Source organism: Exophiala xenobiotica, assembly GCF_000835505.1.
Source record: "Exophiala xenobiotica strain CBS 118157 unplaced genomic scaffold supercont1.2, whole genome shotgun sequence".
Lineage (NCBI taxonomy): Eukaryota > Fungi > Ascomycota > Eurotiomycetes > Chaetothyriales > Herpotrichiellaceae > Exophiala > Exophiala xenobiotica.
In genome coordinates, this window is record NW_013562493.1 from 4906505 (window position 1) to 4924198 (window position 17694).

A 17694-nucleotide genomic window follows, 5' to 3' on the forward strand; every position below is an offset into this window, starting at 1 on the left:
TGTACTGACTAAGAAAGTCGAGGACGACAGTGGATGACAAATATTCCGACACTTGCGAGTACCATCGGGTGTAAGACTCCCGTACAGCTAGCTAAACAGCCGAGCTTGACAGCAATCTGATCACACGCAAGACGGTGGAACTCGATATCTTGGAAACAGCTTCGCAGGTCATCAGCCAAACAAAGTTCCCGGGAACCTAGCCTGAGCGGTCAAGAATAAAAAAAATACGGCAAGATATTTGTTTCCTTGGTGGGCAGGATTGGGCAAAGCATGCCTTGATTCGACCAGGAGCGACGGAGGTAGCGACGCACCACTGATTGTTCGTTGCCAGAAATGCTTCAATGGAATGTCCGAGATGGAAGTTGTGGTCCATCGGCTGAACCGTGCGTCCGACCGCCAGGAGAATAATAGAACCAATCAGTAAAATGCGTTTCTTCTCAAAAAAGAGTTTAGCCCGTATCAACTTCAGCCACGGATCCTTTCGATTGGATAAGGATTGAGAGGTGGTTCCTGACGCAGATTCACACCTCGACTGTGGTTGCGGGCTCGACAATCATTATTTGATTGGTTTCTGGACCAGGTACAGTCCATGGCGTCTCCTAGCCGTGCTAGCAGATGTAGCCTCGGTTTTGTTGTTACTCGGGCAGTGACCGGAGACGCTGTGTCAATAGGGCTTATATCAACCCAGGAACAACATCGAGGAGGCGGATCTCAACTGTGATAGAGACAGAAGTGCTCAAAATGTCCAGCAACACGCCCGACGGGCTAGCATTCACTTTTGTAGATTACGACATCAATCGGACAGGCGTGACCAATATTGCGAGAGCTCACCTGATGAAACACCGTGCGAGATCAAAGCGTGAAGCGAGGTCGGAATGGATCTCTCGGAATCAATTCTCTCCGCTGCGATGGATGCGACCGAAAGAGGAACACGGCAAGACAGGTCCAGCTGGTATGGCTGGAGCGTTGCAGAGTACCGGCGAATCAACAGCGATGCTAAAGACACCCATGTTACATTATGCAGCAGTCATCGATTTCAAGAAAGACAATGTCACAATCGCACCACTTACGAAAAAGCCACGATCAGTGTCATCCCAGTCAGCAGCAAGTCCAGAACGCCCGGTGATTCAAAACCTGAAAGGTCAAGTCGGTGCCTCGGAGAGAGGTTCGAGCAGCAATGATGTCGACAGCTCCCCAGATGGATCACCGGGCCGCCCAGGTCCGCCGAGATCTGAAAAACGGGAACTGAGGGATTGTGTTGCCACGAAGACCGGTAGCGAGCGTCAACAATCGCGACCAGATCCGAGACAGCCGAGAGGAAGCCCGAATAGTGGTTCGGAATTCAAGTTATCTATGATAGAGGGCCTCAGGATCAATACACTCCTCCAAGAACCGTCCGAGCTTCATTGGACTGCTGACTTTGACGAAGAACTGCCGAATGACATATTTTCGGAGCTGCAATACCTGGTAGAGCGGACACCAATTCCGCTGATGCCCCCAGACCGCAGTCTAATTCGATATTTTGCCCTCAATGCAGGGGTCATGCTTGGCTTCGACAAGCATCAGGCGCTGATGGAGGAGCACAACCCAGTACTGACTTTATTCGTCCCATTTGCCCTTGCAAGTCAGTGGTGCTTCGAGACCATGGTATTGTTGTTTAGTGCATACCATCGCCGGGATCGCGCTTCGGGGCTCGACGCAGAGTTACCGGATGCAGAGAAACAATACTTGGCTTCGAGACAGAATGGCGTCCTTGCAACAACTCGATCGAGGATTTCCGCTTTGGCCAATGCAAGAGATTCAGCCGATGAGGATGTAGTTGCTTTCCTTTTCCTGGCTGTGTCGGAATATTGTGCCGGAAACCGGGAAATTGGGGTAATGCATTTCAAGGCATGGAGGGAATACTGTGAGATGCGACGAGAGCTCCGCATTCCGCCTTGTGGACTGCCCTGTAAAACGCTCGTGTGGTGGTGCGTGTCGATTCTGGTTGGGGATGATGTCTTGTTGCACACGATACTGAACCCAGTGACAAAGGCCAAAATCAGAGAGGAACCTGACAGGCTCTTCAAATATTTCGTGAGTTATACCGTGGCGGATGGAGTTGGAAGAGTTGGGTTGGAGCACAGGGTTGCACAGACATGTTCCATGTCGAGGAAGGATTCATCCCCGTTGTTGACAATATGACCAGCTTGTCCAAATGAAGGCTTTTGCTCGTTCCAGTGCGCAACGCGAACCACTTCGCATTCCTAAACAACTCAGATGACGATGAGCACCATCAGAGTGTCATTTAATTATGGTTTCCTCGTTCAGCAGCAGCTGAGTGGCACCGTCTTCTGAATCACATCCTTCTTCACGGCGCTTCAAGCATGCTCCAGACCTGTTGGACTATTGAAATGAATGAAGGCGTAGGAAATCAGGAGAAGGAGGTCCTGCACCTACCTCCCTTGCCCTGCAGCAGGACTTGGCGCCAAGCAATTACAAGGCTGTGCAAGGCTGTAGATATCCCGTATCCTTCCACGTGACTATGTACCTCACGAGACACCTACGGGACCACGTGACCTAATTACGAGTTGACTACCATATAGCTTGGGTTAGCTAGTTAGTTAATGTCTTCCGCCGCTACAACCACAGGGCGATCGAGTGCATTCCATGGCGCTAACGGTAGAGCTGACTAGCGCACTTTTCGCGAGAGCATATCACGTGAATACTTAGAAGCAGGAAGAGTCGCTGAAGTCACGTGCTGGAGACCAGGCCAGATTTGACGTGTGGGGACAAATCGGCTAAACGTCGCTACTACTTTTCTCCAAAACATGCGGCCATCTTTAAAGAAATAATTTCAGAGGGACTGGAATTCTCTACAGCACATGCGCTAGACCTCAATGCAAGATGAAAGGTTTGAAGGAGCAGGTGCGAGACTTGGAGTCTAGTAGAGTAAAGGGTTAGTATAGGAGTCCTTCCACTCGTCTCACATTTTTGACGAAAACCAGACTTTGACCCGGAGGACGATTCCGCTCGCCGCGCAGACGAAGACGACTCCGAGATTGAGGAGCAGGCCAACGGTGATACCGGTCGAGAACACTACGAGCCCGTCGGAAAGAGCAGCCTGAGAAAACCAGAGAGCCTTCCGCTTGATGCCAAGTATGGAGGTGTCGCAATCAGTCGGAAAGCCCTAGAAGATAAAGAGGAAGACAACCCATTTGCGCCGGTGGAGGAGTCCGACGAGGAAGATCCTTTTGCGGCGCGAAACGGAGAGACTAGAGCAGGAGAAGAGTCATACATCTCTGTCGATGGGAACGCCCAAGAAGTAGATGAAGACGAGGAGATCGACAGCGACGAAGCATTGGGCGAAAGCGATGTTGAACGGTTCAAGGATTTCACGTTTCGAGGCAGCAGAAAGAATCGCATTGAAGCACAATCCCAGGATGATCTCTCAGACGAAGAAAATGAGTCTACCGGGTCGGAAGAACAATCTACAAGTGATACTGATGTCGACATGGATGACGAGGAGGAGGAAAGCAACGATGGGTTCTCCATCTCTTCTGCGGCCACACAACAATCAGAACCTAGCAATCTCCCAAGGAATGCCGATCGTAAAGAGTTGCAACAGGCCGCTTTCTCAACAGCTGGCCTGGCGTCTGCTTTGTCCGCAGGCGCCAATGCCGACATCAAGAAAGGTCGGGCTGTCAAACAACAACGCCAGATATTCGACCGCCTGCTCGACGCACGAATCAAACTACAAAAGGGCGTGACAGCCATGAACAGCCTATCCGAAGCGGGTATATCAGAAGACGAAGTTAAACAAGCCGCCCAACAAGCCGAAGACGCAGCACTCGCTCTGTGGTCAACGATCGACTCCATCCGCTGCACGATGCTTTCTACGCAGGACATGCCCACGATGGACTCGAAAACATCACGAAAACGACCATTTACCGCCACCCGCTTTACACCTCTCTCTGAACTCTGGCAGCAAACCAACGACCTCGAATCCACCATCAACCCTCTCCGCCGCAGCACACTGGACAAATGGCACGCCAAAACCCAACCTGCCATTGACACCGCGCCGCGCTCAAAACTCTTCAAACCAACACAGTCATCCCGCTCCCGCCTCACCGACGTACTGGATGCGTACCTCGCGACCGAATCGTCCAAACTCACTACCTCATCCACACCAGCACCGGGCATTTTTGACGACGGACCATTCTACCAATCCCTCCTGCGCGACCTCATCGCCTCACGCAACGCCAATAGCGCGAACGCGACAAGCACCTCGGAACCGTTCCTCCCGACAAAACTACATCAAAGCGGCAGTAAGAACAAGAAGGTCGACACGAAAGCTTCAAAGGGCCGGAAAGTGCGGTACACGGTGCATGAAAAACTGGAAAACTTCATGGCCCCAGAAGACAGAAGCACATGGGAGGACGCGGCGAGACGGGAATTCTTTGCGAGTCTGTTTGGGAACGTTGGAGCCCTGGACGAGGGTGCTGGGGATGAGCAGGCGCAAAGCGACGACGAGGGAGCTGAAGTCGAGGCCTTGAGGCTGTTTAGGAGTTGAGGTTCAAATACAAGAATAGACGAAGGAAGGCCAAGACCGTTGACCGCTGGTTGGAATAACGATGATGGACATTTCTCATTCTACCATAAGAGCGCTACATTCTCTTGTTCTGTGGTCCTGCATTTTTCTTTTGGCTCAGTTCAGCTTCGGCCGGAGGCACTATGTTGATAACATCTACACCAAACTGAAAAGGATGCCCTCAATTCATCTCATCCCCTTCTTGTATACCCCGGCACCTGGTATGGCTGCGGAACATACCACTTCGGTATGATACCGGCCTCGTGCTGTCGATGGATATATGCCGCCGTGACATGTCCATTCTGTGTAAAGTTCGACTGCGTGTCATTGTTGAACCCTGGTATAGGCGAGTATTGCCTTTGCAGCGGCGGTGGATTTGGTGATGATGGAATCGACACGGCTTGTGAAGATGGTATGGGACTCTCCGTACCGTCAATGTCGTGTGCTTGTGAGTGGGATTGTGACATATATTGATTCGGTGAGTCGCTTCCATCATCGTCACCCGCAGCTCGTGGTGTATCTGCTGCCCCGCGGGCCCTGCTCCGTTGGGGGTTCGCCAGATCTCGATCGTCAAACGAAGTCTTCTCCGGCCGTGGTGACAATGATGGCGGATCGAGGTCAAGATCTCCTTCATCTTCCGAGTCAAACACCTCATTGACACCAAGGTCGACGTTGTATTGTGATTGACTTCTACCTGCATATTGTGGCAACTGACTGATGGCGACCGGGTAAGAACTGGAATCTTTGATTGTGATCCTATCGGGCCTCTGAGTGATTTCCGCATCAGCTCGCTGTGGGTAAGACGACATATTGGCGAATGCTTGTGTAGCTTCCTGGGTCGACATTTGTGACGGACGTGGCATAGAGGCAGGATGGATCGATTTCTGGGTAGTGGCTTTGGCCGACAATAGGGGCGAAGACGACAATTGCTGAACTGTATCATTCAAAGGTACTTTGGTGATTGAGACATGAGTGCTAGAACGATGAAGGAGTGCTGGCTTGGGTAAGGCAACCTCATCAGCATCATCCCCAAGGTCCATGTCGACAGCTTGAATCCTCATAACTGGTGATTCGACCAGCCTGGGAACGGGGAGCGGTGTCTGCGGTGGCTCGTCTTCGTCCCGCCGTTCGGTCTGAGTATCCATTCGATGCATAGTTCGGCGGCTGGAGGGTGTGGGCGAAGAGCTTGATAGAGTGATTGCGTTGACCATTTTCTCTCCCTTTCCTGGTGTCTGGATAGCATGACGAGTCGGTGAAGATACACGATGCTCAACGTCAACGTTGAATTGTGTGTCGTTTGCTATTGGGGAACCAAAGTCGACCTCATCGGGAGCTGCTGGCATGTCTTCACCCGAAGCTATCTCCCCGTCAGGACACACATCCATACTGAATGTCTCGTTTGCAATAAGGCCGGAGTTTTTCCCTGCAATGATGGTTATCTCGGGTTGTTGCACCGCAAAATCTCTCACAAGCACGGGAGATTCGTCACCCGGTTGTGGCATGGCCGGCGGTGGGTTTCTGCTCGCTTCATCGCCTGTATCTCTGGCGGCTGACCGCCCTCCATTCACGAGGTCCGCAAGACTAGGCAAGCTCTCCTGAGTCGCAGCTGGTGGGCTCGATTGAAGATCTGGCAGTTGGCTGGTCGCAGGGATTTCGGCCTCATCTACCGGTCCCTCGCCCACCGTTTTGGCTTGGCCTGATGGCTCCTTTACGTCAGGCCGCCGTTGCAATTGAGGTGACGATGAGGGAATCGACCACAAGTTGACTTGTGAGTCTTCAATCCGGGTGATTTGTCGGCCTTGCCTCCGTTTGGGTAGCTTGAACACCACGACCTTGCTCTTCCTGGGTGAATGCTTGGGTGCGCGACGCAATTTGCTAGCAGACTTCTTTGAAGGAGTGTCCACGGGGACATTTACTGAACGCTCAGCAAGTGGCGTTAGTAATGATCGTGCTGGTGTGCTAGGCAACTTCCGACCTTTTCGAGTACTGGGAGGCAAGCTTTCTGGAGATTGGCTGGACAAGATTATCGACCGAGCTTTCTTTGGTGTTTGCAGCAACCTGGACGGGCCTTCAAGACCTTGTACTGGCATGATTTCCTCTCCTTCATCGACGGACTCCTTAATTTCAAGTGGCCATGGTGGCTGCCTCGCCGGGTTCCTCTCTGCAAAAGGAGCCGCAGTGACACTTAATGCTTGCTCGAAAACCTGCAAATTCTCGGCAGGGTCCGAGAACACTTTCCTCCTGGATGCAATCCTCCCCGAAGTTCGCCTCGGTGTATCAACGGACCCAGCTTCCAGACTGCCTGCCTTTATTCTTCTTGTGCTCGGTCTATACTCTTGGCTTTCTCGATTCGGGGTGGTGATCTTTCGCTTCATAGACCGTCCAGTGGCGGGTGGGGTTGTTTTACGCCTGCGCGGACGTCTGGGGCTCTCATAGGTGCCATCATACTGGGGAATAGTCGGGCGTTGTACGTCCTCCTCGGTTGTCGGAAGCATTGCATCCTCAAAATCATCATGGTCTGGTGGTGGAAAGCTCAAGAAGTCCATCTGGGTCAAGGTGGAATTGCGCTTTTTCAGTCCCGGGAGAGATCGTCTTGAGGGGGCGGTCTGTGGTCGCGGCATCGCTTGTAGCATATCATCTTCGTCGAAGCTTATGGGAGCAGAAGTCACCCATTGAGCTTGTGTGAGAGTTTGTTGACTTTTTGCGCGTTTATTGGCATCATTCTCGACGTCATTAGGTCGTGATCGCTTTCTGGGTGCAGGTGTTGCGGATTTCGTCTTCCGTTTCGTGCTGGTAATGGCCCATGCCTCTTTGGACATGACTCATGTGGCTGAAGGTGATAGCACGTAGGAGCTGGACTGAAGCAGGAAGGGCTGTAGTGAAGGTCCTGTCTGGAATGGCGGTTCACGAAGTAACGGCAGCGCCCAGCGAGCCCAAGGAGCCCACAGAGCCCAGGGCGCGTCGGAAAGGCTCAACGCGTCGAACCGCGGTGTCACCTGAGCACGAGAGGCGAAGAAATCATGTCTGACAGACACACCAGATCCGCAACGAGCGGCTGAAACAGTGTGAAGCCGTGGCGAAGCCCAGTGTGGTCGCCTTCGTCTGACATCGTCATTTCCAACTCTACACAATTTACGAGAACACGAGGTATCTCAATGATCATTCAGGGGCCAATATGTTCCATCTCACACAAGTACAGTATCGCTGCTACACTGCTCAACTCGACGATATGATACGTCAAAAGACGAGATTGTTGCATCTGTCGTGTCAATGTATCTGATCAGGCAAATTGCACCTTTGGTGTGATTCGGAATAGCAATCCAGATACTCAACGTCTGATGGCAAATTGATGAGAATCGCTCTTTGAACAGACGCCGAGGACGAGACCCATCGGTGGAGTAAAAACCCCTCAGGCAGCTTACCTCAACGCTGCTGTGCGAAGAAGCATCCTCAGCAAGTCTCGACTATGCCCGGCTTACTCCTCCGTTTGGTGACCGCACTGGTCTTGGTGATACTAGTTTCAGTTGCGACCACCATTCTAAAGCAGCTCTTCCGCCGCAATGTCCACAAGCCGCCGGTCGTCTGGCATTGGGTGCCATGGATAGGTAGTACCGTCGACTACGGAAAAGACCCTTACAAGTTCTTTTTCAAGTGCCGAGAGAAGGTGGGTAACATTGAACCAGTTCTTTCGCTGTGGTGTCTTCTTCCGCTGACTGAATCCCTAGTATGGCGACCTCTTCACGTTCGGTCTACTTGGAATGAAAGTCACGGTCTTCCTTGGAGCAAAGGGCAATAACTTCATCTTGAACGGCAAGCTCAAGGACCTCAACGCCGAAGTAGGTGCTTATGATGCCTATTCATGGCAGAGACTGATGTATCGGGCCAGGAAGTCTACGGGCCTTTGACAGTACCGGTCTTTGGTCCGGGCGTTGTTTACGATGTAGAAAATGCTCGATTTATGGACCAGAAGAGAGTATGTGCAGCGTCCTCACCTCATCGACTGATCTTGTCTCATCTCCTTCATCCTACAGCTTCTGAAAGAAGGCTTCTCTAGTCAAAATCTGCGCGCCTATGTTCCCGAGTTCGTCAAAGAAGTTGAAAACTTCATCAGGACCAACATTACCTTCCGTGGCCAGAGCGGAGTGTGTGACATTTCCTCGGCGTTTTCGGAGATCTCTTTATACACCGCGGCGGGCTCTTTGCAAGGTCAGGAAGTGAGAGACTCATTCGATGCGAAATTCGCCACGTACTATCGTCATCTTGATGACGGTTTCGCACCTATCAATTTCATGTTTCCCTGGCTGCCCATACCGATCAATCGCCGACGCGACCATGCTCAAAAAGTGATGGCTAGTCTATACATGGACATCATCAAGAAACGGAGGTCGGAAGGAAACAAGGCCGGCAGTCATGACATGCTCTGGGCTCTAATGGACGCCCGCTACAAGGACGGAACTCCCATCACCGATGAAGAAATGGCGAACTTGATGATAGCTCTGTTGATGGGTGGGCAGCACAATACAGCTGTAAGCGGAAGCCAATGGTCCGAAGACTGAATGTTCTAACCATCTCCCTTCAGGCCTCGGGAACCTGGGTCATGCTTCACCTGGCACATCGACCACACCTGATCGAAGAGCTGTACCAAGAACAAGCGGATCTGCTGGGCGGCCAAAGCCTCACTTATGAATCGTTACAGAAACTCACACTTCACAACAATGTGATCAAAGAGACACTCCGCCTGCACAGCCCCATCCATTCGATCATGCGGAAGGTCAAGCAGCCAATGCAAATTCCAGACACAGGTATTGTTGTCCCGGCTGGCCACATCCTCCTTGCTGCACCTGGGGTACCTGCTCGAAGCGACGAATTCTTCCCGAATGCCATGGACTGGCAACCTCACCGGTGGGACAAGCCTTCGGAAAATGAGCAGCAAGATGAAAAGGACGGGAATGACACAATTGACTATGGCTATGGCGCGGTCTCCTCCAAGGCTGTCTATAGCCCCTATCTCCCATTTGGGGCCGGTCGACACCGCTGTGTTGGAGAGACGTTCGCCTACGCACAACTTGGAGCCATCCTCGTTACGATGGTGAGACTTTTGCAATGGGAGCAAGTCGACCAAAGAGCTCCCGTCCCGGAAACCGATTACTCTGTAAGTATTTGTTTCCAATTCTACCATCCACCTGAGCTGTGAGATATTTCGCAAGCTCTCTCGTCTCGACGTGGCCAAACAGATCCTACTAGGACGTGCTGACCTGTTTTCTCATAGTCCATGTTCTCCCGACCGATGCACCCTGCTACCATACGCTGGAGGCACCGTCGCTAAACCTGCTGCTCATTATAAACCGAAACGTCCAATCTATGTTATGACGGCGATCCCCAAAAAATACAACCGAGGCTTCTAGGCTTCGAGGCTCTTGCTGGAAGCTCCTTGTCCTTAACAGCACAGTTGCTTGACAATTTCGTGACATGGAACTCTTGCTCCGACCATGGCCGATCGTGTGAGCGACAAGGAGCCCACAATAGAGCCAAGAGCACTTCTTGCTATCGAGGCCAGCTGGGACTCATCTTCTACACTCAAGGACACAACCGGGGGTACTAGTAATCTGTAATTAATATTGCCGATCATCTTCTCCTGCTTTCCGTAGATTCATGGATTCATGTCATATCCTTGAATAGCTCTTGTGATTCAATACTATCCCTTGCCGCGAACGGCACGGCCTGGGGAACTCCTTGCCCCGAAACTGGACTAGGCTATAACTCCATAGAGCCGAGCCACAGGACAAAAAATAGCGATGCAAAGCACAAAATTACGGAAATAGAAGGATAAACTCAGGCAGTTTCTCGTCTCGGAGAAGGCCCTCTAGGCAGAGTTGTGGAGTTACTGGCTAGCACATCGACTGTACTGCGCTTCTGGTCTTGAATGGGCTTCCGCATCCGTTCGGCAGGCGGCTCAGATGACTGTTCTCCACCAGTAGCCTGTGCTCTTTCGTCTGGGTCGACAGTCATAGCGTACAGATCTTGCATATTCCACAGTTGCAGAATCTTCTGCTCAAAGGGTTTCATTTCGTCTTCCATCAACGACACATGATGCTTCTCACTCACCCACTGCACGGCAGTTTGCCTTCCAGGACCTTGGGGCAGTGGAAGATGTGAAGTGTCTTCGGCATCATGTACCACAGGACTGCTAGGCTCAGTGACAACGGCTTTCATGGCGAAGTCGACCAGGCCTGCCTTGTCATAGTCGTCTATGTTCTTCGTCATCCGTTCCCGAGCAGTCCAGTGAATCGTCTCAAACGCGTTTTTCAGCCGATGATCCGTTGGCTCCCTGGTGAGTGGGTTGGTAGACGTGAATGTCCCGGGCACTCGACAGTAGACGCCACCGAGCACAAACAGGCCCTTCATCGAGTTGTGGAGACGTCCGATGAAGCTTGGGGATGGCCCGGTGCCTCGCATAAATTGACCAACGGCAAGCGGATTGAATTCGAGAAGTCCGGCCACCTGGCTCAGCATCCAGCCCAGCGGGACTCGAGAGGCGGCGTCATCCTTCTGACCACCGCCAACATCGGAGTGGACGCCTGGAAACCAGCACTGCTTCAGCACGCGAGGCAGTACTTGTCCACCTGACTTCTCCCAAAGTGTAGGTTTGAACTGTCTCCGACGCTCGTCCAAGGCGAGGGCTTGATATGCATATTCGACGTTGGGCAGGACCTTGGTGTCGACGAAAGCCAATTTTCTCCCCACCGGTTGTGGAAGGAAAAAAGGTCTCGGAAGACCCAGAGATCCCACCGTCTCCCACACTGCACAGACTTTAATTGGAATCTTCGGCCTCGTCCACTCATTGTGCAGCAAGTCTCTGAAATAGTCCTTGACTTCTTGATCGTCCCCCAGTGGACCTTGGGACTTCTGTCGCTCGTTTTGCTTCTCCCATTGCTCGAACACGGGACCAAGCTGAGGCCTTTGTTGGTGAGCAAGCCCATCTTCCAGATGAAATGTGCTATGCTTCGGGCAGTGAAAGCACCGCGAGAGAAGCCAAAAAAGAAGATCTCATCTCCATGCTGATAATTCAGACAAATGAATTGATATGCTTGCATGATGTTTTCGCGAACGCCTCCGCCGGTAGCGCCTTCGATGGCATTCTCAATTCCTCCGAATAGCCACCCTGCGACTGATCCGACGCCATGTTGATAGTACACGACTTGTTTGACTTGAATCTTCTCGCCTCCTTGTGTTACTTCAGCCTCGGGCTGAATGCAACGGGCGAGTTTTGCCACGTTGGTCGGCACTTGGCCCGAGCCATCACTATTCTTCCAGGTGCCGTCGCAGCAGACGATTATTCTTTTGCGTGGCATTTCGCTGGTGGACCAAACATCCCTAAGAGACAAGGTGCGGAAGCCGGTCTTGAGTGCTCGAGAGTATGGCCGCAGAGACTTCTCATTTAGCTCGCGCTTGATGAGGCTGCGAGGCGCACGTCAGTCGTCCAGTCCGAAGCCGTGCCATGACGACAAGTAGCCAGGCACCATGGTAAACCCATTCAGATGACTGCAGGTGTTTCAAAATTCCAGCTACATGCACAGCCTGAGTGGCCGAAATGTCGCGGACTTGTGCCAATGACGATCTCAGCCGAGTCAGCTGGGAGCAAGGAGGAGAAAACAGTGGAGGCCAGGAATCTTGGAATATACTGTAGGGTCCAGCCCGCTTTGTTCGTCCCGCTCTTGGGAGAATTTGAGGCTGATCTTCATGACCAACAACCCAAGCAAACTGTTTGATATCTATCCCGTTGAACAAAGCACCCTTCACGATCTAGGGGCCAACCCAGGAGGAGACGACCGGATGCTTTCACTGAAACCAATCTTAGGGATAAGTTCTGAGGGATAAGCACGCATTTCTTTCCTCATACGCGTTTGAATGCCTCTTGCGTCATCTCATATCTAAAACCGTGGAGGAATATCAGAGATACTAATGCCCTCGACGCCGCTCTTCCTAGTATGTATACACTCGGTGCTCGGCACCTCGCTTTCGAATCCGACCAGATCCCATTGCGGCCTTCCCGTCAGACCTCGTGAGCTGATTGAGGGTCTGCTGAACAATAAGCCTTCATGACACTATGTTCCCGCCCACATGTCCACCTGGCACCTGGAGTCGCTTTACTCCGTACCAAAGGGGCGATTACCTACCTAGGTAGGTAGTAATCGGGCAAGGAGGCCGGAGCCGCGTTACACCACCATGCCTACTTCGGCAGCTTTTTTCGAGATATCAATAGCCTGCAGGACATGGTGCCTACTCCGAAAGATGCGACGATGATGGACCATCAATCTCATAGCTGGCTACACGGCGAGACGACAAAAGGGGGAGTCGGGCAAGGCTGGATGTCCATTTACCTTCGGACGCCAAGAAATGCGGAGTTCAAACAAGAAGGGCCGCAAGTTGTATTCGTACCTTACCTAAGACATCGGTGCATTCTGCTGGAGTCCCGAATTGTAGGTCCATAGACTCGTACAAAAGACTACGCCAATATAAAATGGAGGACTTCTCGCAATCCCGAGGCGACGATGATCTCTTCGACGACGAGATCATACCGTTGGAGAAACCTCCGTCTCCAGAAAAAGTTGCAGCGCAGCTCGAACAAGTCTCACTAGAATCAACACCGGCACCCGCGCCTGCACCGGAACAACCACGCGCCCCGATTGCCGCACCCACGCCCAGAGATTCAAACTCACCAGGGTACAGGGGAAAGTCAAGAGGCAGAGGCGGCCAAGGGTCTGCACGAGGCGGCACCGGAGCAAGAGGCGGACTCGCAGATTCCAAATGGGCTCCAAAGCCAGCGAAAGCTGCGGAGAGTACAAGTACCCCCAAAGAGGAGGAGCTTGTCACGTCTCCAGATGCACAGAAAGATGCTCCCACAGACGAGACACCCACTACCGATATGCCAGCCCAAACAGGTGAAGCAGAGTCTTCCACGACAACGGTGGCCAACGCAACATCAGCGCCCGCAAATGCTCGGCCACCCGCCGTCCGCGGCGACAGATCCGCCACAGGCGGCATGCGCAAACCCAAACTGACCGAGGAAGAGTTGAGCGCCAAACTCGCCGCGGCTAAGGAACGATCGCAGAATCTCGCGGCAGCACATGCCCGTGCACAAGCTGATGCCGCGAGCTTCGAAGAGCGCGAGCGCATTGCGAATCAGAAGAGAGAGAAAGACCGGGTACAGAGGAAGGTGATGGACAAGGAGCGCGAGAAGAACAGACAGCGCAAGATGGCCGTCATGGGCGGGCGTGAGTGGGACGCCGGCAAGAACGAGGAGGATTTCAGCAGGGCCAACGGGCGCGGTGCAGGTGGTAGGAGAGTATACCAAAGTGGGACGACGCCAGAGCAGCAGATCCAGGCGGAGATGGACGATTTAAAGCAGTACGAGTGGCACGAGGATCGGGGCCGTGGCAGAGGGAGAGGGAGAGGAAGAGGGGGCCGAGGCCGTGGGAGGGGTGGTGGAAGGGGAGGAGGATTCGGGCGTGAAGGCGATGAAAATGGTACAATTCAGCCGGATGTGGCTGAGGATGAGGATTTCCCTGCTCTGCCTCCTGGTGCAGGGAAGAAGGCTGCCGACGATGGTGGTGGTGTGGTACCAAGACCCAAGACGTCGAGATGGGGTTCTGAGACGTTATCACCCACAGGAGATGGCGGAGGAGGGGGAAGTTGGGCGGAGCAAGTTGAATCGAGTGAAGCTGTTGAGAACAAAGAGACACGGGCCTGAGGTTACGGCGGTGGTTTGGTTTTGGAATCATGGCATATTGAAGCGTTCAAGCGCTTGACATAGTCTTCTTGATTGGGCATGACTCTGTCTATAGGTAGGGTTGGGTATCGCTGACATGTCCGTTCATATAACATGGAAACCCTACAAAACCTTCCAGCCTTGACGGTCAATAAAATTCCTCCAAATCCAGAACGCCATCGACGCCGTCGCTATGCAGCTCATCGGGAAAGTTGAGTCGTTTCTACCATCTCGCACTGCCTCGTCGGCCGCTTGGTCCGCCCGGATCACTGACTCCCTCACGCTCCTTCCTGTTCTCGATACCTGTCGTGTGGTCGATGAGATGGCTGTCCTCTGAGTTCACTGTGTCAAGAGAGGGGACCTGCGAGTGGTGGTGCTACCACCGTCCTCTACCTCGTCGGCTGTAGCCGCCACCACCACCGCCTCTGTATCCGCCGCCTCGACCACCGTATCCTCCACGACCACCCCAACCACCGCCATCGCCATAGCCGCCGTCATCATACCCTCGTGGACCGGCGGGGCCGTTTTCCTCTGGCCTTGACGGAGGAGGTCGACCCTTCAAATCCTTCTGTAACTGTTCGTAGGTCTTTCGCATCTGTGCATAGCCGAGGTGCATTTTGCCATAGAAATGGTCGGCCAACCGTCTGTCGTTGTCCAGCCTGGAGAGATACGCGCCGCAGACATCGCAGACCTGCAGCTTCTGATGCCCTGAGGGTCCACTCGTGTCTGAGAGTGATTTCAGATCCCTTTCAGCCTGCTCTTTCGCGACCTTTGCTGTCCGGACCTTGTAAAACTCGGAGCAAGCTAACGACACCGAGCCAATACCCGCGAGGCAGTTCACCTCCAGAAGACCTGTGTTGATTGTCTTGGTCAGGTCTGATATCGTTTTCAGCAGGTTATTGGTCTGTCGAATTTCGTCCGGTGTCTTTTCTAGCCTTCGCTGCGCCTGATCAATCCTGCGATTGCAGTCATCGATGTACTTCTGCATATCCCGTAGATAGTCGTACTCATAGCCATATTTTTGTTTCTCTGCCGGTGAGAGTGCGTCGTATTCCATCTTCAAGTGTTCAGGGTGTGGTTTTGGGCAAGGACCGAGATCTTGCTTCGTATTTGTAAAGAGATCGTGAGGGCATGTGCCCACAAGGTAGGATCGGCATACGTTAGGGGATGAAAGCGTGAGGTTTGCACTTCTTGAGGAAGCGCCGCCCATGAATTGTTCGCCCATCAGCTGCTCGAGCAGCTTGCGCTGTTCGGCCGCCATGTTGCGTTTCGACGTTGAACCCAATGCCTTGATTCGAAAGTGACGTGTCAATAAAGTCGTGGTAAAGGGTATGCGCTACTTGAATTGCATGGAAAAGAATGTGGCTGTTGCCCGCAAATGCAGAGACAGAATAGGCGGGAGAAGTCTCGAAGTGTCGGTTAAACTGCGGTAGATTTTGCACAGGACCACAGTGTTGTCTTCTTTCAATGTGCCTGTAGAGATCTACTGCAGCAACACCACAAACCCAATAGATTATGGTGGAAGACGCACTGAGATGACGCCGGCATGTCCCGGTCTCTGTTATTCCTACTCAGTCTTGTCCTCCTCGTCTTGAGTGTCGCCGCCTCCGACTACGACGAACGACTGACTCTGACACCACTCCCCCTTGGCTCTCTCCTCGCTTCCTTCGACTTCCGCAGCAATGAGACGGTGACGGACTATGAGACACAGAACTTCAGATTCTTTCCTCGCTCGCTTGGGCAGGCTTTGCGGCATGCAAGCACGGAAGAACTACATTTGAGGTTCACGTCAGGTAGATGGGATCCAGACACATGGGGAGCGCGTCCGTGGGATGGGACCAAAGAGGGGGGCACGGGTGTTGAACTATGGGCATGGGTCGATGCAAGCTCCGAAGAAGAGGCTTTCGAGAAATGGATGACTTTGACACAGTCTCTGTCAGGCTTATTTTGCGCCTCACTGAATTTCATCGATTCGACGAGAACCACCAGGCCGATCCGCTCATTCCAGTCTCAAGGGACAGTCAAGACACAGAACGGAAACGGCCTTCATTTCCTACATGGAGTACTTCCTGGTGAAGTGGTCTGTACAGAGAATCTAACACCGTTCCTGAAACTGTTGCCCTGCAAAGGAAAGGCGGGTATTTCGAGTCTGCTTGATGGACACAAGGTGTTCGACGCCTCATGGCAGAGCATGTCCATTGATGTGCGTCCAACGTGCATTCTTGGTCTTACAGACTGTCAAATGGAGATCAGTCAGACGATCGATGTCGTCCTTGACATCGAACGCTCAAAGCGGCCCAGGGACAATCCAATTCCACGGCCTGTCCCTATTGAGAATCTCATCTGCGATGAGACCAAACCGTACCACTCGCAGGATGCATGCTATCCCAAGGACATGACCGACGAAATGGCGTGGTCGTTGAGTGATCTCTTCGGACGCGCCATGGCCGGTTCCTGTCCCTTGGCTGGCGAAGATGCGAAGCCAGTCTGTCTAAACGTGCCACACGAAAGAATGGTTTTGGCGAGCCCAGGCGTTACAGAATTCAAATCTGAGCCTGGTCCTCTGGAGTCTAGATGCTACCACATGATGCCAACGGAGGAATTCAACCTTCAACTCACCCAGCAAGATATGAGCGCCAAGCATGAGCTGGGTCATGAATTACTTCGAGCCGAAAGGACCATCACGGGTCACGGTGCTGCTCGAGGTGGCATGCGCACGATCTTCACTAACCCATCTTCGACGGAGTCGGTCGAATTTGTCTACTTCGAGAGCCTGCCATGGTTCATGCGCCCATTTATGCACACCTTGAACGCACAAATCACCAGCCCTGGGTCTATACACGATGGCCAGATCATAACCGACATGTACTACCGTCCCGCTATCGATCGGAAACGGGGGACACAACTTGAACTTGTCATGACCGTACCTCCAGCAAGTACAGTCATGCTGACTTATGACTTCGAAAAAGCAATACTTCGATATACAGAGTATCCTCCTGACGCCAACCGTGGCTTCAACGTCGCCCCAGCGGTGATAAGGATCTTGAATGAGGTAGACGCGACTGGCACGCCGAAAGATGTGTACATCAGGACAACGAGCTTGCTCCTGCCACTACCAACTCCAGATTTCAGCATGCCGTACAATGTCATCATCCTCACGAGTACTGTTATGGCTCTTGCTTTCGGAAGCATATACAATCTGATCGTCAGACGATTCGTGGGCGTAGACGAGGTTGGCGACACCAAGCTTCAGCGGCTGGTCAAAGGTATTTCGGGCGCCGTCGTGGCAATCAAAGATAGAGTGGCAGGCAAGAGCCAGAAAATGGAATGAGAATTGATGTACCCGTCACTGCCT

The 17694-nt window shown here is 52.7% G+C and overlaps 8 protein-coding genes across 8 annotated transcripts; 4 read left to right on the plus strand and 4 right to left on the minus strand.

The window, feature by feature from the left end:
* Window positions 1-1351: 1351 nt before the first annotated feature.
* PV05_04048 (uncharacterized protein) lies at window positions 1352-2383 on the minus strand. Its single transcript, XM_013464741.1, has one exon. The coding sequence runs from the start codon at window positions 1929-1931 to the stop codon at window positions 1626-1628; it is 306 nt and encodes a 101-aa protein (XP_013320195.1). The 5' UTR covers window positions 1932-2383; the 3' UTR covers window positions 1352-1625.
* A 462-nt stretch (window positions 2384-2845) lies between these two features.
* On the plus strand, window positions 2846-4687 carry PV05_04049 (uncharacterized protein). The gene is made up of 2 exons (XM_013464742.1): window positions 2846-2938; window positions 2988-4687. The coding sequence occupies exons 1-2, from the start codon at window positions 2887-2889 to the stop codon at window positions 4550-4552; spliced, it is 1617 nt and encodes a 538-aa protein (XP_013320196.1). The 5' UTR covers window positions 2846-2886; the 3' UTR covers window positions 4553-4687.
* On the minus strand, window positions 4619-7473 carry PV05_04050 (uncharacterized protein). The gene has a single exon (XM_013464743.1). It carries the CDS (start codon window positions 7387-7389, stop codon window positions 4762-4764), a length of 2628 nt encoding a protein of 875 aa, XP_013320197.1. The 5' UTR covers window positions 7390-7473; the 3' UTR covers window positions 4619-4761.
* A 274-nt stretch (window positions 7474-7747) lies between these two features.
* On the plus strand, window positions 7748-10233 carry PV05_04051 (uncharacterized protein). Its single transcript, XM_013464744.1, has 6 exons — window positions 7748-8234; window positions 8296-8406; window positions 8457-8543; window positions 8602-9096; window positions 9150-9722; window positions 9840-10233. Exons 1-6 carry the CDS (start codon window positions 8037-8039, stop codon window positions 9894-9896), a joined length of 1521 nt encoding a protein of 506 aa, XP_013320198.1. The 5' UTR covers window positions 7748-8036; the 3' UTR covers window positions 9897-10233.
* A 169-nt stretch (window positions 10234-10402) lies between these two features.
* PV05_04052 (uncharacterized protein) lies at window positions 10403-11922 on the minus strand (the record flags this gene model as incomplete). The annotated part of the gene is made up of 2 exons (XM_013464745.1): window positions 10403-11550; window positions 11592-11922. The coding sequence occupies 2 exons, from the start codon at window positions 11920-11922 to the stop codon at window positions 10403-10405; spliced, it is 1479 nt and encodes a 492-aa protein (XP_013320199.1).
* A 1127-nt stretch (window positions 11923-13049) lies between these two features.
* On the plus strand, window positions 13050-14483 carry PV05_04053 (uncharacterized protein). Its single transcript, XM_013464746.1, has one exon. The coding sequence runs from the start codon at window positions 13092-13094 to the stop codon at window positions 14319-14321; it is 1230 nt and encodes a 409-aa protein (XP_013320200.1). The 5' UTR covers window positions 13050-13091; the 3' UTR covers window positions 14322-14483.
* On the minus strand, window positions 14373-15703 carry PV05_04054 (uncharacterized protein). The gene has a single exon (XM_013464747.1). The coding sequence runs from the start codon at window positions 15598-15600 to the stop codon at window positions 14716-14718; it is 885 nt and encodes a 294-aa protein (XP_013320201.1). The 5' UTR covers window positions 15601-15703; the 3' UTR covers window positions 14373-14715.
* Window positions 15704-15825: 122 nt separating this feature from the next.
* PV05_04055 (uncharacterized protein) lies at window positions 15826-17685 on the plus strand. The gene has a single exon (XM_013464748.1). The coding sequence runs from the start codon at window positions 15886-15888 to the stop codon at window positions 17668-17670; it is 1785 nt and encodes a 594-aa protein (XP_013320202.1). The 5' UTR covers window positions 15826-15885; the 3' UTR covers window positions 17671-17685.
* The last annotated feature ends 9 nt before the right edge of the window (window positions 17686-17694 follow it).